Source organism: Leptonychotes weddellii, chromosome 9, assembly GCF_054177405.1.
Source record: "Leptonychotes weddellii isolate Sample4059 chromosome 9, ASM5417740v2, whole genome shotgun sequence".
NCBI classification, from domain to species: domain Eukaryota; kingdom Metazoa; phylum Chordata; class Mammalia; order Carnivora; family Phocidae; genus Leptonychotes; species Leptonychotes weddellii.
This window is the reverse complement of record NC_138377.1, coordinates 75,820,057-75,838,607: the sequence shown is the minus strand read 5'-3', so window position 1 is coordinate 75,838,607 and position 18,551 is coordinate 75,820,057. Positions and strand designations below refer to the sequence as shown.

Below are 18,551 nucleotides of genomic sequence, written 5' to 3'. Positions count from 1 at the left end.
AGAATAGACTGTATAGTAAGGTCACATTCAGACCCGTGATGAATGGCTGGACTCTTAAGTATATGTATGATTTGGGACTACTTGGCTAATCATTTGTGAAAAGTGATGTCAGCTCCCGACTTCTCACAAATCACAATCATAAATTCCAGATGGATTAAAGACCAAACTTAAACTTAAAAAACAAAGCCAAACTAAATTATATGAGCATGATAACAAGTATAAAAGAATATGTTTATAATGTTTATAATCTCAGGCGTAGGAAAGGCCTGAAAGGACACATACATGTAAACAAAATTTTTTTAAAAATCTGATAATTCATTTAAAACTTCAGGGCAATAAGAAAATAAATTCTTCCCTCTCCTTAGGATCAAGTCATAGAAATACTTTTGTTTTCCTTTTTTCATTCAGTCCCTAGAATTAAGATGCATGTGACTCACTCCTCTGTTTCTCAGTAATAGCTTCTGAAATAGGTTAACAATGAGAAATTTGCATAATGTAAAGTGGAGCTTTCAATTGACCATAACAACTCATTCATTCATTCATCCATTCAATATTTAGTGTTCTAAGCAGGATAGATCAGTGAACCAAATAATCCCTTATGGAATTTGCAGCCTAGCAGGGGGAGACAAGAAACTAAACAACAAATATATTAAATACATTACATATTATATTAGAAGTGATAAGGACTGTGGAAAAAAGAAAAAGGATAAGGAGTATCAGGAGTGCATGGGGTTAGGGGTAACAGGTTAAAATAACCAAAAAGGGTGGAACAGGGTCACTCTCACGGAGCCATGAAATTTGAGAAGGTAATAGAGTTAGCTAAGAAGATTATTAAGGAAAAAGTATTTTAGGCAGAGGGACTAGCCAGAGCAAAACTGCTAAAGAAATTCATTGTAAGAACTTAGCTTTGATCTGGGTGAAAAAGAGAGTTGTGTAGGGTTTTGGGTGATACTATTTGACTCACATTTTTTTTTTTAAGATAGAGCATATGAATGGGGGAGGGGCAGAGGGGAAGGGAGGTGCAGAGGGAGAGAATCTCAGGCAGACTCCCTGCCAAGCACAGAGCCCAACATGGGGCTTGATTTCAGGACCCTGAGATCATGACCTGGGCCGAAATCAAGAGTCATGTACCCAACCAACTGAGCCACCCAGGGGCCCCTATTTGACTCACATTTTTAAAGGGTCTATTTGGACACTGTAAGAGGAATAGCTTGTAGGAGGTCAAGAGTAAGAGCGGGGAGACTTGGAAAGCTGTTGGAGTAATAAAGATAAAAGATGATGTGAATTCAACTGGAATGGTGAAAAATGGTGGGACTGGGTGTATATTCTGAAGGAAGAGCTAACAAAATTACCTAAGGACTGGGTATGGAATATGATGAAAAGGGAGGAATGAAGGATGGGCTCTAAGACTTCAGTCCTAAGGAACTGGAAAGTTGGAGTTGCCATCACCAAGAGGCAGTGCAAATTTGTGGGGGCGGTCGGCGGGGGTAAATCAGGAGTTCAGGTTGGATATGTTAACTTTGCGATGTCAGTTAGACATCCAAATGGAGAGTCACTTCCTCAAATATTTATTTTATAACCTTTCTCCTCATCCTCTACATTAATTCACTTTTCCCTTTGCCTTCTGTAAATAACCATACCAAACATAGGAATGGGACTGGCAAATAAAAATGGCTGAACTGGAAACACAAGAAGCTTGAAGAATAAGAGGGGCAAATCCTCTGTGAGATGGCCCATGCCTGGCTGCTCCTGGCTCCCAGAGCCCTTCTCAGAGCCACTTTCATTTAGATCCACTGTCTTGTTTTTTTTCTGTTTTTAACTTCTTTCTCTATTAATATTTACTATGCATACTGTGTAATTCTCCATTAGTAAATTTTTCATAAAGCCAGACTCTGATATTCCCTATGTCACAAGCCTCATCCCCTGCTATACCTTCTCCTCTTACTTGAGATCCCAGTTATATGGAACTATACCTAGGTCCCCAAGTACCTCCATTCCTTTACTTACAGTTTTCTCCCTGTGGGACTCTTGATGCTGCTCTTACCTTACTCTTAACCTTGTGTATACAACTCCTACTTGACTTTCAAAGCTTATCTTTTTTTTTTTTTAAAGATTTATTTGTTTATTTGAGAGAGAGAGAGAGCACGAGTGGAAGGCAGGGGCAGAGGGAGAGGGAAAAAGTCTCAAACAGATTCCACACTGAGCACGGGGCCGGATGTGGGGCTTGATCCCATGACCCTGAAATCATGACCTGAGCTGAAACCCAGAGTGGAATGTTTAACTGACTGTACCACCCAAGCGCTGCTCAAAGCTTATCTTTGAAAAGCATTCCATGATTCTAATACCCCTACCCTTTCAGGCTGGGTTGGGTTACCCTTCTGTATTGCAATTCACCTTGTAAATATCCTCCATATTGCACTTACCATATTATCTTGTAATCTGTTTTCTAGTCTGTCTTCTCACTGCAGATTTAACTCCTTGAGGACAGGGATAGTATCTTATTCATCACTGTATTCTCAGCACCTGAAACTATAAACACTGAAACTGAACAAGGATCTCTCATTGTGGGTGTTTAACTTCTTAGAGCCAGTAATTTCTCATACCCTTTCAATATAATAAATCTTACGCCACTGGCTTCCTGGGGAAGAATAGAGAAACATCAGTGAAGAATAATACAATGACACAAAAAAAACCCCACAAACTCCTGTCATGCAAGCCCGTGCCCTTGGTCATAAACTCAGAACGAATCATCCAGAGCCTTTAGAACACAGCTGTGATTATACACAGCTGCTTTCAGGAACCCCATTCTTAGTCCTACTACTTCCTCCATCTCCCACTCAGACATCTGGTGGGTAGTAAAAAAGACAAGTAATCACAGAGATAGTGAATTTTTTATATTATTTTGTAGAAGATCAGTATATTAACCACATTTTAACTATTAAGAAGATCCACTCGGTAGTGACTTGTACCTGCAACTTACCCTCTAGCCCAATATACTTTGAATTTTTCAGTTTGGGGTAAGACTCACCTATGGCCACTTTTGGTTTGAGCTAAACACCTGGACTCATACTAGTGTCGATTCAGCTAGAACACAGTATAGCCTGTGGCCTCTCTATCCTGCTATGTGTTAGCCAACAGTTCATTTTAAAACACTTATTGTCATTTATTGTATAAGACATATATGCTCATTATAGAAATATTTTAAAAAGCAAAATCTGTTATATTTAAACATTTTCTAAGACTTGCCAACCATGCTATGGTTGCAGTTTGCCTTTTTACAAGTTCTGAATAAAAATTCCTTTCACCACCACAAAGAAAGTTAATCTCAGGGGGATAGAATCAAGTTGTTCATAGTTCTTGTGCATGTCTTGTTCAGCTGGTGTCTACATGACAATTTCTCAGCTGATGAATTCTTCTTTTTTTTTTATTTTAAAGATTTTTATTTATTTATTAGAGAGAGAAAGTACAAGTAGGCAGAGAGGCAGGCAGAGGGAGAGGGAGAAGCAGGCTCCCTACCGAGCAGGGAGCCTGATGCGGGACTCGATCCCAGGACCCCGGGATCATGACCTGAGCTGAAGGCAGCTGCTTAACCGACTGAGCCACCCAGGCACCCCTGAATTCCTCTTTGATAAGTGATTGTCTTCTCTTGCCTACATCTGATAAGAATAACGTCAAGTCCCTAAGGTTACTAAGATGATGAAATTAAGAGATATAATAATATTTTCCTTTTTTTAAAAAAGTAAGCTCTATGCCCAGTTACTACTCTACACCTGGACAGACGCTGAGCAGGGTGAATTCTTGAGGGCCTTGGAATCCCAGAGTCCTGAGATCAAGAGTTGCATGTTCTACCAACTGAGCCAGCCAGGTGTCCCATATTGTATTATTCATACCATTTTTTTTTACAAGAGAAGAAATATGGTCTGCAAAATCAGATCTGGGAAGACCTGAGGAAAAAAGAGCACACAAGTGAGGAACAAAATTCTGCTACTCAAGATAGAAGGGAAGTAAAATATAAACCTGAGGAGGACAGCAAACGTGTAGTCATTGGCAACATGAATTAATGTTCACTCATCCTGAAGAAGTAACTAGACAGAACTGTGACAAAAGTTCATGCTGGACAACTAACCAATGGCAGTTGTATAGTTTAAGTTTGTGGGATTGGAATCAGACAGACTTGGGTTTGAATTCTGATTTTGCTCCTTACTATCATGTGACCTTAGGTAATTGCTTAACTTTTTTAAACCTCAGTTCCCATATCTATAAAATGGGTATAATTGGTATAATAATGGTACTCACATCATAAGTTGATGAAAGAATTTTATAAGACAATGTAAATAGAGCATATTAGCACTGTGTGAGGTGTACACTAAGGACTCAATAAATGTTAGCCCAGGACATGACAAAAGTGGAGAGGGGTAGTCTTGATGACCTCCCCTGAGTAGTTTGTCACTAGTGTTTAACCAGTCAGTCCAATATTTAATGACTATTTATTTAATACTGTGCTAGGTCTTATGGGGTGACACATGGTCTCTTCTCCCCCAAGAAGCTTACAATTAAAAAAAAATTAATTCCCATGAAACAATTGGAGAACAATTAGTATGGACAATGTAATGCTCAGAAACAGAATATCTTAGAGAAATCAGATAAAGAGTTTGAGAGATCTACATAGATATTCTTGAAAAAATGGGTTTTGACTGGAGTGGGAAGGAGTAGAGAAAGAATGCCTCAAGGATAATGTGAAATAAATGCCTTGCATGGAAAGGATGGATAGAGTATGGTTGAACAGAGGCAAGAAGCAAGTCTTTTCAGGTACAGTTGAGATACACAGTTGAGACAGCATGACTTTGGAATACCTTCCAACATATTATCCCTGCTTGTTGATTCATATTTGGTTCCCTTAGGTCATTTAGCCCTTAACACTAGGCCATGAGGCTGGAGTACAAAATAAGAAAATATGACATAAGAGAAGGACCTTCTAGATGGAAAGGGAGCTGAAAAACTTTTGGTCCTGGAAGGGAGAGAAAAGAAGGAGAGAGTATGGCAAGACTTGAGGTATGAGTTATCTTCCCACTCTCCCAACTCTACCTTGGGGTCAAAACAGAGGAGAGGAGGAACCAAGGATGGTAGAATCATCTAGATGGACTTAGGCAACTCCCAATGCAGGGAGTTTCTTCTCAGTTCTCAAGGCAAGGCCTGGGAAAAATCATAAACCTCTCAGGGAAACTCCATATTCAACATGGCACCAGAGCAATATGGGGCCATAGGTAGTTTAGAAATTGCTAAGGAGTATGAAGGTCTGAAATAGCACCATCATTTCCCATAGCTGGTGTGTGGTATTTAATGAAAGCAGAAGCTCCTTTAAACCAGCACAACACAAACGTACTGAAATATCCAGCAGACTGGCAGAGGCCTGGGGTCAGGCTATGTGAAGCTGCAGGGGAAGGACCATGGATTTCAGTGGAGGAAAGGAGGGGTCCAGCATGAGATTTGGAGAGCAAGGTGGGACCATCTGAACCTCAGAAAACCAACATAGGACACAGCAGGACCAGACACAGGATATCCAAAATCAGAGGGGAGCCAAAGTTCTGTGCCCTGCTCCTATGAGGATATGTAAGCTCCCCCTACACTCAGAAGCCATCTTGGAAAGAAATCAGGGAGAGAGAGGTCTTGAGAGTGAAGAAATAGCCTGAACAGGGAGTTTACACTTTGAAATGACTAAAATGACACAGTTACCTTAGGTTACACAGTCAGGCAATGGTGGAGCCCCAGAGTTTATGCCTTCAGTTACTACTATACACCTGGACAGACGCTGAGCAGGGTGAATTCTTGAGGGCCTTGGAAGCTTCCCAGAGAAGTTGGATTGGAAGCCATAGGTATTGGTATTAGGAAGTGGATTCTGAGCTGGAGAGCTATGTGGTATTTAAGGAAGACAACTCTGGCAGAGCCCTACAGGACAGAGAGGAGAGGGAAATCTGGAAGCAGAGTAAAATAAGACATCAATATCTGAAACCCAGGCCAAAGTGATAAGAGCTTAAAATAGAGCAGTTACAATAAAAATAGAGAGGAAGGAACACATCCTGGACTATTTGCAATAATAATAAAACTAGGGGCGCCTGGGTGGCTCAGTCGTTAAGCGTCTGCCTTCGGCTCAGGTCATGATCCCAGGATTCTGGGATCGAGCCCCGCATCGGACTCCCTGCCCGGCGGGAAGCCTGCTTCTCCCTCTCCCACTCCCCCTGCTTGTGTTCCCTCTCTCGCTGTCTCTCTCTCTGTCAAATAAATAAAATCTTTAAAAAAATAATAAAACTAGTAGCAGAACAAGTACTTACTATATGCTGGCACTGTGCTGAACATTATCTCATTTAATTATCACAGCAACTCTATGAAGAATTAACTATTACTTTTCCTATTTTATTTTTTCTTTTTTTTAAAGATCTTATTCATTCATTTGAGAGAGAGACTGAGAGAGAGAGAGCATGAGAGGGGGGAGGGTCAGGAGGGTCAGAGGGAGAAGCAGACTCCCCGCCGAGCAGGGAGCCCGATGCGGGACTCGATCCAGGGACTCTGGGACCATGACCTGAGCCGAAGGCAGCCGCCCAACCAACTGAGCCACCTAGGCGCCCTACTTTTCCTATTTTAAAGATGAGAAAATGGAAGTAAAGTAAGATTAACAGGCCTCATGCCACACAGCTGAATGTGGTAAAGCCAGGCATCACACCAGGATGGGTCTAATGATGGAGCCCAGATTCTTAGCCAGTCTACTTGACCATGATGCAGCAACATGACCAAGTGGCTCCTGACAACAGGAAAAGGTGGTGGAAGAATCAGAGATCCCACTGAGAACTCTAGGTTTGGAGATTAAAATGGTAACTCTATTGAAAGAAATGTGTAGTTGGGAAAGAGAGGAAGTTTAAAGGGGGGAATGAATTTTGTTTCAAATGTGTTGAGTATGTCAATATGGTATACATAGATCAATTTCCCCAGGGCTAAGATGGGATTTAATGGGACACAAGTGAGTTTTTAGGCCCAATCTATAAATTAAAGGTGTTAGTTTTAATGGGGAGGAGATAGTAAAGCCAATTTTCAAATTTAAAGACACACATTATTTTTGTTAACTTGATCCTCTGTGTTGCATTTACATGATGATAAGTAATTTTTTAAAAGATTTTATTTATTTCTTTGACAGAGAGAGAGACAGCGAGAGAGGGAACACAAGCAGGGGGAGTGGGAGAGGGAGAAGCAGGCTTTCTGCCAAGCAGGGAGCCTGATGCAGGACTCGATCCCAGGACCCTGAGATCATGACCCGAGCTGAAGGCAGACACTTAACTGACTGAGCCACTCAGGTGCCCCATACATGACAATAAATAATTTTTTTAACAAGTAACATATTTCCACTCCCTGACGTCAGGGACATTCACTCAGTCAAGTGACAGGTGAATTTGAAAAATCTAGAGAACATAAGTTATCATCGTTGTTCTGCATTCTGCAGAAAACCTTGGTGGTAACTTGAGTCCCTTGCAAGGCTCAGCTATTTCCAGATGCTGGACCCCGCCTGTGGTTACTCAACAAACACCTTCACCCTTATTTATTATATCAAATAAGTTGTCAACAACCCATAGTCCTGCCTTCTTCATTACCAAAAAGCCTGAGTCAATTGCTGAGGTAATCACCATAGGTAACTACACTAGGACGGTGGCCAAACTACCCAGAAATGGAATGAAATGGACTATTGGGCAGTGAAGTACATTACCGACTGGTCAATCTCTGTAGACAGGGGCTCTTTCAGCAAAAATAAGGAAGGCAAGAAAAGAGAAGGGCCCTACTTGAGCAGACATAGGCTTTTTAAATAGTCATAATTGCTTCTGTTTATTGAGCGCTGACTGTGCCCAGAAGTGAGCCAAGCGCTTTCAAGAATTATCTCCTGTAATCCTCACAACCCTGTAAAGAGGTACTATTATCATGTCCCCTTTGAAGATGAGGAAACTGAGGCTTAGGGAAGGGATGTAATGTATTCATGGACACAGGCTAATCATAGGGACAGGATTCAAACTCAGGTTTGAGAATCCCATAGTAATCCAGTCTCAAGATAGCTCCAAGGCTTGGACTGAATCCCACACCACTGCACTAATCTGCCTTGTAAGAACAACCACCATGACAAAATGCCTTTGACATTTTACAGACCCAAACTGGAATAGTCAAGTTGGCATCAAGGGAAGTACCTCTGAGAATGCACTGCTGGTCGGACTGGCCATACAGTCAGCATCAGCCCTGCCCCTGGAATGCCAAAACTCCCTCCATGCATTGTCAGCCCAGCAACCTGAAACCCATTTCTGTTGACTTTGAGACCTAAACCTTACATAACCCTTCACTGTCTCTACTTCTTTTACAGGCCCATGATTTCATGCCACGATAAAGTCAAATAACCCAGGCATTGGTTTCTGTTGCAGCAGCTGAACACACGCCATCAAGGGAAATCATTGTCCTTTTGTCCAGATCAAACAACCAAGCATGAAACTATGATGGAAATGTATGGCATTTCCCTGGGGCTGATGTAATAAAGTTAGCTGCCCCAGGTGCCCAGTCCCTGTATTGTAACTTGGATGGCCAAGTTTTGGGACTAGTGCTAGAGGGTGAGTTAACCTGGAAGTCATTCTCTCATCCAGAAATGTTGCTACTGTTCTATCAAGTTCCTTAGAAACCAGATTGCTTTTAGCTCCTGGTTTCATATCTATAGACTTATTTGCTATAGGTCAAAAGTTGAGAGTAGGCACTGACTTCCAGATCCTGGGATAACTACCCCCAAGGAAGAAACGATGTCTATCCTGATATTAGACCTATTAGACCCTCTGGGAGGCATCTTCCTTACCCCTTCTTGAGAGAATAAGTGTCATTTTCAAGGGACTGTGAGTAATTCTCTGGGCTAGGGCTGACGGAAACAGCCACTGTTTTGAATTTTGGAACTTAGATTAATGGTTACACTCAGCACTTCATCTGCCCCAGTCCTGAGGTTTTGTTCAAATCATGGGACACATTGGCTCATTCTTAAAAACTGTCCAAATGTTCTCTTTTTGAGAACATATTGATGCTATATTTACAAGGAAATGGGGCCTCCCATTTTCCTCCCTCTAATGTAAATCTTGAGTTTCTGCCTTCACAGAAACTCCATTTTATTGATTCATTTGTAGTTATTTATGGGGTCATAAATAATGGGCTGTGAAAAAAGATGGAGGCACAAGAGAAGGAGACCAATATCTCTGTAAAGCAGCAAAACTCTTACCTGACCCAAATCAACACTTCTCAAGAGATGAAGCCATCTCTCATTCAGGGCTTCTGGTGAAAGTAGAATAGCTAAGCCACGTAGTCGTCCTTAAATTCCGGCCTGGCCCATTGCCTTGGTACAGGATTTTGTCAGCCAAAGTTAGAGAACAGCCATAGCTTGCCTTAATGATTTTTGCCCAAAGTCTGTCCCAGCCAATGACAATCCAAACTAGAATAATCATTTACACCACCACAAACTGATGCAGAATGATCTTAACCTGATTTCCTGTCAGGTTCTGAATAAACCTTCTATCATCTATCACCTAGAGATGACTCTTCCTCTGGTTTAAACTGTTTTTCAGGAAGTTGCTTGAGCTCATTCCACATGTGAGTTGAACCTTCCCAGAACAGGCAGGGAATTTTCAGGCACAGGTGGAGTCCTAGGTCCTGCAACAGGGTTTTAGGTGCTATGGAATTATTGAATGCAAACCAAGGAAGGGTTCTCCTTATCTCTTTGTTCAAAAGACCAGAGGGGGCTTCAGGCCATGGCTAAAACCCAGTCACAGAAACTCAGTGTGGAATGTACTCAGTCAACTAGAGAATATTCAGCAAGTAAAGAAAAGATCAGAATGACATACTCTTTGTAGAGAAATAGTACATGCCCTTTTAGTAGAAGTGGAAAAGGCAAGACCCTTCTGGGCAGGCACAGGGTGTATAGGAAGGGAACACAGTTTAGAACCTGGATTCACCACTGGATGATGTGAGGGAAATCACATAATCTCTTTGGGACACAGTTTTCTCATCTGTAAAATGGGTTTGATAGTACCTACCTTACAAGGTGTATAAAGATCAAATGAAGCAGGTGTTTTGTATGGTACTTGGCAAGTAGGACACACTCAAAACAAATGTTGGTTTCCATCTCCTATTCTGTTTCCTAAAGTTCACATTAATCCCAGATCATTCTGGGTTCTACCACCCTCAGACCTGGGCAAGTGAGAGGGCCCTGCACTTTGGAGAGCTTTCCTCAAAGTTTTCTAAATCCCTCTCTGGTGATTGATGGCAGTGTTGTCCAGCTTGGACCTGGTCCCATATGGGCCCCAAACTCTGTTTTTGACTCTTTCAGGCACTCTAACTCTCCACACCTTTCCCTCTCCAACATGGGGTTAACCAAATGCCCTGAGGAGTTCTAGGACTCACATCTATGGGGTTGTCCCTGGGCACTGTGGCCAGGATCAGGTTTCTGGAAGATGGCCTGGTGAACAGATTACTCCAATTGGCCAATGTGATATTTCCTTGAGGGATCCTGCAAGACTGAGCTGCCAGAATGGTGTTGACATGCTGACTTTGGGTGATTCCAATTTTTATTTAGATAAGGACCCTGCAAAAAATATTTGCTCAGGGGCTCTGCAAACTATAAGGGTGGCCCTGCTTTTAGGAACCCAGAAATACTTGTCCCCACAGGTGGTTGGACTTATGTGGGATTTAGTAACATAGTAATTATTTATATGCTAACTTTCAAAATTATCAAATGTTTGGGCTCTAAAAAGGGCAGCAATTTAAAACGTTGCTTTTAAGTTAAAATTCTAGTATCATTCTCATTTCCCTCCCCTTTCTACCAAGGTCCTGTCTCTCTCACAGTCACCAAATCCAGTCGGTTCTAATTCTGCATGTCTCTAACAGGTAGCCCCTTCTTTCTGTCCCTGTTGCCTTAGTCCAGATCTCCAAGGTGCCCCTTTCCCCCTGGACTATTGCAATGGCCTCACAGCTTCCAGATTCTTCCCACATCATTCAGTCTCCCACACTGACTGGGAAGGAGGAAAAGCCAGTATAAAAATGGGTTACCGGGCACCTGGGTGGCTCAGTTGGTTAAGCAACTGCCTTCGGCTCAGGTCATGATCCTGGAGTCCTGGGATTGAGTCCCGCATCGGGCTCCCTGCTCAGCAGGGAGTCTGCTTTTCCCTCGCCCGCTCCCCCCTCTTGTGCTCTCTCTCTCTCAAATAAAATAAAATCTTAAAAAAAAAAAAAAAGGGTTACTATCCATAGCAGCACTATTCACAATAGCCAAAAGGCAGAAACAACCTAAATGTACATCAACTGATGAACAGATAAACAAAATGTGGTATATCCATATCCAATATTATTCAGCCATAAAAAAGAAGTATTGATTCATGCTTCAACATGGATGAATCTCAAAAACATATGCTAAATAAAATAATCCAGCTAGGAAAGGGTACATATTATGTGATTCCATTTACATGAAATATCCAAAATAGGCAGCTTCATAGAGACAGAAAACAGATCAGTGGTTGGCAGGAGTTGGGGTAGGGAGGAGTGGAGAGTGATGGCTTACTAGGTATGGAGTTTCTTTTTGGGGTGATGAGAGTGTTCTGGAGCTAGATAGTGGTGATTGTTGCATAATGGAATGTACTAGATGCTCCTGAATTTTACACTGTACAATTGTTAAAATGGTAAATTTTATATGTTAACACAATAAAAAAATACGTGTTATCAAGCTGGTTACTGTTATGAGCATCCCGGGCTCAGCCCTGCTAGGACCCTTTGGAAAGCCAAAAAGAATGTACCTCAGAATTTTCCACTCTGAAGGAGAGCAGAGGGAGCATTTATCTACCAGATCCTTTCTCCATGGTCAGGATTACCCCTCAGGGTATTAACTTTCTTTCCCTTTTAGGTTTGCATACGTGTGAGCACACAGCAGGTCAGAGAAGTGCTGGGGCAGAGGGTGAGAGATTCCTGTTGGAGTTGAGACACAGTGCTATTGGGTCACACCAGACTGTTGCAGAAATAGCTGGAGTTAGAGACGGGCCAAGTGGATGTGAGGTGGGGCACGGGATGTGTCCAGTACACCCTCAGTTTGAATGCATGCTCATTGAAGTAGAAAATAGATGCGGAGGAGGGAGAAACAGGAAAGAGGTCTGGTGGATTCTTGTCACTCCTGATCTTTACTTGGGCTTCAGAGTGTTGTCATCCCATCTCTCTACAGCCTCACTTCTCCCTCTCTACCACAATCACCTATTGTTCAAGCTTGCCTGCTCAATTTCTTCAGCAGGAATCTTTCTTCCATGGCAAAGGAAGATCTCTACTTTCTCTCCAGGCTTCAGTCTCCTTCTGCCCTCATCATTCTCCCCAAACTAGTTTAGAATCCATGGTTCATACTTTTAGTCACTTTCTCAAGCAGTTCTAGACTCTTGCTCCTTAGCACTTTCATACCATTTGTCTGATCAAGTCCCAACCACCCAGTGAAATCAAATCCCAGGGTTCTCCATGGTTACATCCTGGGATAAGCCCCACTGGAGAATGACAGGGCAGATCACTGTGGTAGAAATTAGCTGCTCAATACTCTAAGGTATATTCTTTAATAATAGGATCCTGATGTTTACTTGGACACATTGCTGCCAGGGATAAAAGACTACATTTCCCAGCTGCTCTTATATATGGTCTTCTGACTGCATTTCAGTAAATGAGGAAGGATATAGGGTGGTTGCTGCAAGAAAGCTTAAGAGAGTTGATTCAGCAGGAAGAGCCACCCCCTCCCCCTTCTGCCTTCTAGTGCAACTCCTGCGGCCGTCTTGAACCATGAGGGGACCTTTGGGATGGAAGCCACAAGCCAAGATGGTGAAGCAAAAAGTAGTTTTTTTAACTATAGAGTACAAACTAAGGGTTAGCAGAGGAGAGGTATGTGGGGGGGATGGGGGAAATAGGCGATGGGGATTAAGGAGTGCACTAGTGATGAGCACCAGGTGATGGATGGAAGTGTTAAATTACCATACTGCATACCTGAAACTAATTTTACACTGTATATTAACTGGAATTTAAATAAAAACTTTTTAAAAAGTCGTAGTTTTGATCGCTGATGAAATCATATACCAGCCCTAGACTTACCTCCATAATTCCTTTATATGAAAGAGAAATAAAAAAATTTAAAAAAAAGAGAGAGAAATAAACTGATTTTTGAAGCCATTATTATTTTGGTTGGTTTTGTTTCCTGTTATATGCAGCTGAACTTAATCCTAATTAATATAATCACCAACCTCAGAAGGGCCTGAAATACTACCTAACAACCCTGTCATCTTTTTCATGCTCGAATTCTCCTCTGTGGCTCTATCAAACCATCACCACTCTCCTCAAGTATCTGACTTTCCACCTCCTACCTCATAGTCAGCAGATGACTGGGCCTCCTGCTTCACTAGCAAAACAGACTTCTAGGGGGTGCCTGGGTGGCTCAGTTGGTTAAGCGACTGCCTTCGGCTCAGGTCATGATCCTGAAGTCCCGGGATCGAGTCCCACATCGGGCTCCCCGCTCAGTGGGGGGGTCTGCTTCTCCCTCTGACCCTCTTCCCTGCTCATGCTCTCTATCATTCTCTCTCTCTCTCTCAATAAATAAATAAAAATCTTAAAAAAAAAACAACAAAAACAGACTTCTATTTTCCGATCAGAAATCCCTCAAATTCCTGCCATAAACTTGTTTTCCTGCTTTCACTCCCTCACTACATTTCCTCCTGCTACCATAGAGACGGTTTCGCTCCTGCTGGTGAGGCAAGTCTCTCCATCTGGGGTCTGGGTCCCGTTCCTCACATCTTTTCAAAAGTTTTATTCTCTCAGTTATTCTAGAGACCATAAAATGATGTTTGTGGCCCACAGACGTATCCTGTGTTGGGCTTATGTAGGTTTTTTTCCCTTTTATTTTTATTTTACTTACAATAAAGAAATATGAAAGGTAAAATCCATCCTTTTTAGTGTATAATTCCACGAGTTTTGACCAACACATACATTTGTATGCATACTAGCATCACAATCAAGAACAGCGCCCTCACCTCCCAGAATCCCCTGTGCCTCAGGCAAATACTCAGAATGAGCCTGTACTCTCCAGTCTCTGCAGTTCCTGCACTCTATTTTCTACATCCCACTGCCTCATGCATTTAGGTTATCTAGCTAGACCCTTGGACGTTTGAGTTTGAAATCCCTGAATTATTGCTTCTCTTTCCTGATCCCTTCCTACTCAATCTTTCCTATCAATATCTGATCATGCTCAGTTCTTCTCCATTAAGGAAAAGCTCTCCTTTGACCTCTCCAGATGCTAACCTTCCCTCACCACCAAACGTCTTAAAAGAGTTGTTATTTGGGGACCCTGTGGTCAAATTCCCCCTTATAGGCCCAAAGTTCTCCTGGTACTCACCATTTGAGTACGAAGTTTTTTCTATTTCTTTGGAAAAAACAAAAAAATAGAAGCAAGTTTTGCTACATCTTTCTCAAATGGCAAATTTCTGATGTTGCTCCAAATGCAACATGTAACACTGCTTCAGAATTTTGGTAAGAAACTTTTACCCAAATCATTCTGACTGGCTCTTTCATGTTAAAATTACAAATAGTGCAAGACCTACCCATTGCTGTGGGCTCAAGTGAGGGAATATGTTTAGATACAATGTTATATCTACAAATAAATCTGCTTTCACTGTGTCTTTGAAGAAAGCACCCATTATGAGAAACCCTGTGTGTCTTTTCTCCCATAAAGTAAGGGACCCAGATTGACTTAGATATTCGGAAAAGAAGAGAAAAAGAAAAAAAATACCCAACCTTGCCATCTCATCCACAGAGGGTTGAAACAAAGTAGGTAATATCTATATCTATATCTATAGCTATAGCTATATCTATCTATCTAGAGAGAATATGTCAGAGGTGGGGGAGGGGCAGAGGGAGGGAAGAGAATCCCAAGCAGACTCACACTGAGCATAGAGCCCAATGCAGGGCTCAATCTCACAATCCTGAGGTCATGATCTGAGCCGAAATCAAGAGTCAGATGTTCAACCAACTGAGCCACCCAGTTGCCCCAAAGTCAGTAATATTTAAATGTTATATTTATATATAGAATATATTGAATATTGTTTTGAGTAGAAAATAAAGGGGCAGTGAAAGAATTCTCTTCAATTGGCCTCTTCCTCTTAGTGTCCTAAATTTTTCCCTCCACTGGTTATTTTTAAAAGAATGAAAATGAAGAATGAAAAAGAAAAAAAAATGAAAATGAAAATGACTGGCAAAAAGAAAGGAAGTCCATCCCAACTCTGTCCACATCACTGGATCCATTCCCTCCCCTGCCATGCAGTCCTCTATTCTCTCCAATATCTTTTCCTCTCCCACCATCTCACAATCAAAATTTTTCTCCCCCGCGTCCAATTGTTTTCATGCCACAAGCTGATGGACACTTTTCAGACTTCATGTTACTTGGTGGCTTGTCAGCACTTCCTACCGATAAGCACTTTCTTTTTCTTGAGATACCCTTTCTTTGGCTTCTTGGGATAGCCACCTCCTGATTTTCCTACTACCTCTCTGGCTGCTGTTCAGCCTCTGGCCATCGTCCTACTCTACCCACCCTTTAAATGCTGGTGTTCCTCAAAGATCCGTCCTAGGTGCCCTTCTCACTCTACAACCTTTCCCAGGTGCACATATCCATACCCTTGGCTCCGATGACTGTCTTCTTATGTCTCGAATCCACACTCATTCCCTAAGCTCCAAATTCATCTGTTCAACAGCCTAATCAGACTTTTTGTTGTATGTCTAAAGGGCATCTCAAACTCAACCACAAATCCTGAACCTGACCCCTATTCTGACCCCACAAAATTGGTCCTCATCCAGTGTTTCCTATTTGAAGAACAGCATCACTACCCATCCAGAAGCATGAAGCCAGAAACCTTAGGACTCATGACTCTCCTTCTCCTTCACTCCACATACCCAGTCAATCACCATAGCCTGTCAGTTTTACCTTCTAATGTCTCTAGTGTTCTCCACTGAGAGCATCTCTAATGCCACTACCCTGATCCAGGTCTCCATCATTTCTCTCCTGTTTCACTTCAGGGGTCTCCCCATAGGCTTTCTTCCATCCACCTCTGCCCTCCTCCCCACATTGCTCCTCCAACCTAAAGTCAGAATGATCTCTTTAAATACAAACATGACATTTTACTACTCTGCTTAAAACCCTTAATGGCTTCCCATTGCCATAACCCCAAAACGAAATCTCTGGCCTTCATCTCATCCAATGCTCCCCTTTGCTCTAGGTACTTGAGTCACACTGACCTTCTCTCAGAAATGTTAGGGGACTCACATCTGCTTCTTTGTACCTCAGGGTGTTTGTACAGCTCTTTGCCATTCAGCATTATCTTCTCATACTTAGAATTTCCAGTTATCTTATAAAACAAAATCAAAGATCTTTCCCCATGGGGGCCTTCCTGTCCCACCTTCCACTCTTCCCCAGACTGACCAGGCCCTCTTGAAATATGGTTTCAGAACTGTCTTTACTTGCTCACTTGGAGCTAAGTAATTAGTTTTGAGATGTCTATCTCCCTTGGTAGAGTATAAACTCTATGAGTATAGGAACCATGTCTGTTATTTACTGCTGCACCTTCAGAATCTAGTTGAGGGCCACACTCATGGAAGCTCTCAATTAAAATGTTTGTTGAATGAATCCATAAAAGACTTTGTTTGTTGAGGCACCTGGGTGGCTCAGTCAGTTAGGTGTCCGCCTTCAGCTCAGGTCATGATCCCAGGGTCCTAAAATTGAGCCCCACATTGGGCTCCCTGCTCGGTGGGGAGTCCGCTTCTCCCTCTCCCTCTGCCCCCCTCCCCCTGGCTTGTGCTCTCTCTCTCTGTCTCAAATAAATAAATAAAATCTTAAAAAAAAAAAAAAGACCGTCTAAACTTGTAGAGGCTCATTCTGAAAGGAGTCACTCCAGACACCACTTGGGGTTGCCGAATTCCACGTGGGAAATAGTGGCAGCCCCTAGCAACTTGCTGCTTGAATCTCCAGTGGAGCTTGGATACAGACACTCTTCACTAATAATCATATGTCTCCTCTGGGGACTAACAACCATACATCTCTTCACTAATAACCATGTCTACTCCGCTAATAGCCATAGGTCCTCCCTGGGGTTGGTTAGGGAAATCACTACTGTTTCTAAGTGAATAAACTTTGGAATTCATAGTGCTATCCATTTGAGAAGCAGCTAGGTCCCAAGTCAGTGCCTGTAATTAATTTGGAATTGCTACTTCCTCAGGCCTACTACATCTTCATTAGATGTATCTCTTTCAGCCCAAAGCCTAGAGATGCTCACTGTACCTTTTTTGCTCTGAAGGATGGCCGTCTCTTTGACGTATACCATGTAAACCACATTTCCTGTCATATCATTCTAAACATACCTTTCTAATTTGATGAAAATCTGTTTAATTGTATCCACAGAGCCTAGAACAGTGTCTGGCACATGACAGGCACTCAATACATTTTCGTGGATGAACGAATGAAATGCATGAAAACTATGAGCACATTTATCAAGGAAGTCATCCAGAAGAAAGGAATGTTTAAGCTAGAGTTCTAAAGAAAGAGGAATAGTTAACTATGAGAATAGAAGAAGGGAGAATATTCCAGGAAAATGCATGTAAGGTGTTGGACAGGGAGAAAACAGATGTTCCTAAGGAACCAGGAAAGCTCAGGGGAAATCCCAAACTCCTAACCATAATTTACATGACCAGTGGGGTTCAGCCTCTTCTTCTCTGACCCCTCCCTCCAGTCATTCCCCCCACCAGCCTCACCACTTTTCCTCCGACAAATGCTTGGCAAATATTTGTCAAATGAATGAATGGCTGCAGCAGAGAGAGAATGAATCTGAAAGATCACTCTGGGTGTTGTGTGGTGTAGGGATCATGTGTGTTCAAAATGTGGCCATGGGAGGCCAGTTGGAAGGTAGAATGGTCCAGGAGGGGTGATAGTGAACTGGGCTGGTGGTAGGTGGGGTTGGAATAAAAAGAAATGGAGGAAACTAGATTATGTTCAGCCTGAAGAAGTAACAAAGTCTGGTTGTAGCATAATTGATGGGATTAACACATACAAAAAAATAATAAAAATATTTTTGGCCATTTTGGGGTTGTTGTTGGCAAAATTAGGCATTACCTCCACCCTAGGTTTTGGATGCTTAGGCAAAACTCCTCCATTACTTTTCCTCCATCATTTTCAAGCGGCAAAGGAACCTCCTGGAAAATGGGTATTAGGAGACCAACATGACTAACTTCCTTTGGATGTTTACACATTAAAACAAGTTTGATGGCCTGGGTGGTCCAGACTGAGGTCAGACAGACAGGCAGGGACTCACAACCAGGAAGGGGCTGTTTGGAAGAAAACCCGAGTCCACAGCAGGGGTTCAGGAGCTCCCAGGCAGTGGGTGTGGCTGATCTTATTAATCCCTCCTGCCACACCCTCCCAGCTATATAGCTAAATGCCTCTGCAATCCTCC

The 18,551-nt window shown here is 42.3% G+C and overlaps 1 protein-coding gene across 1 annotated transcript in view; it reads right to left on the bottom strand.

Annotated features, from left to right (window-relative positions):
- Positions 1–18,551, bottom strand: part of MAPDA (N6-Methyl-AMP deaminase) — a 57,908-nt gene that overhangs the window by 35,873 nt on the left and 3,484 nt on the right. The window contains exon 2 of the mRNA XM_081829533.1: positions 2,424–2,529. Within this exon, the coding sequence (XP_081685659.1) occupies positions 2,424–2,426 (3 nt within the window). The 5' untranslated portion in view covers positions 2,427–2,529. The remainder of the gene's footprint in view (positions 1–2,423; positions 2,530–18,551) is intronic.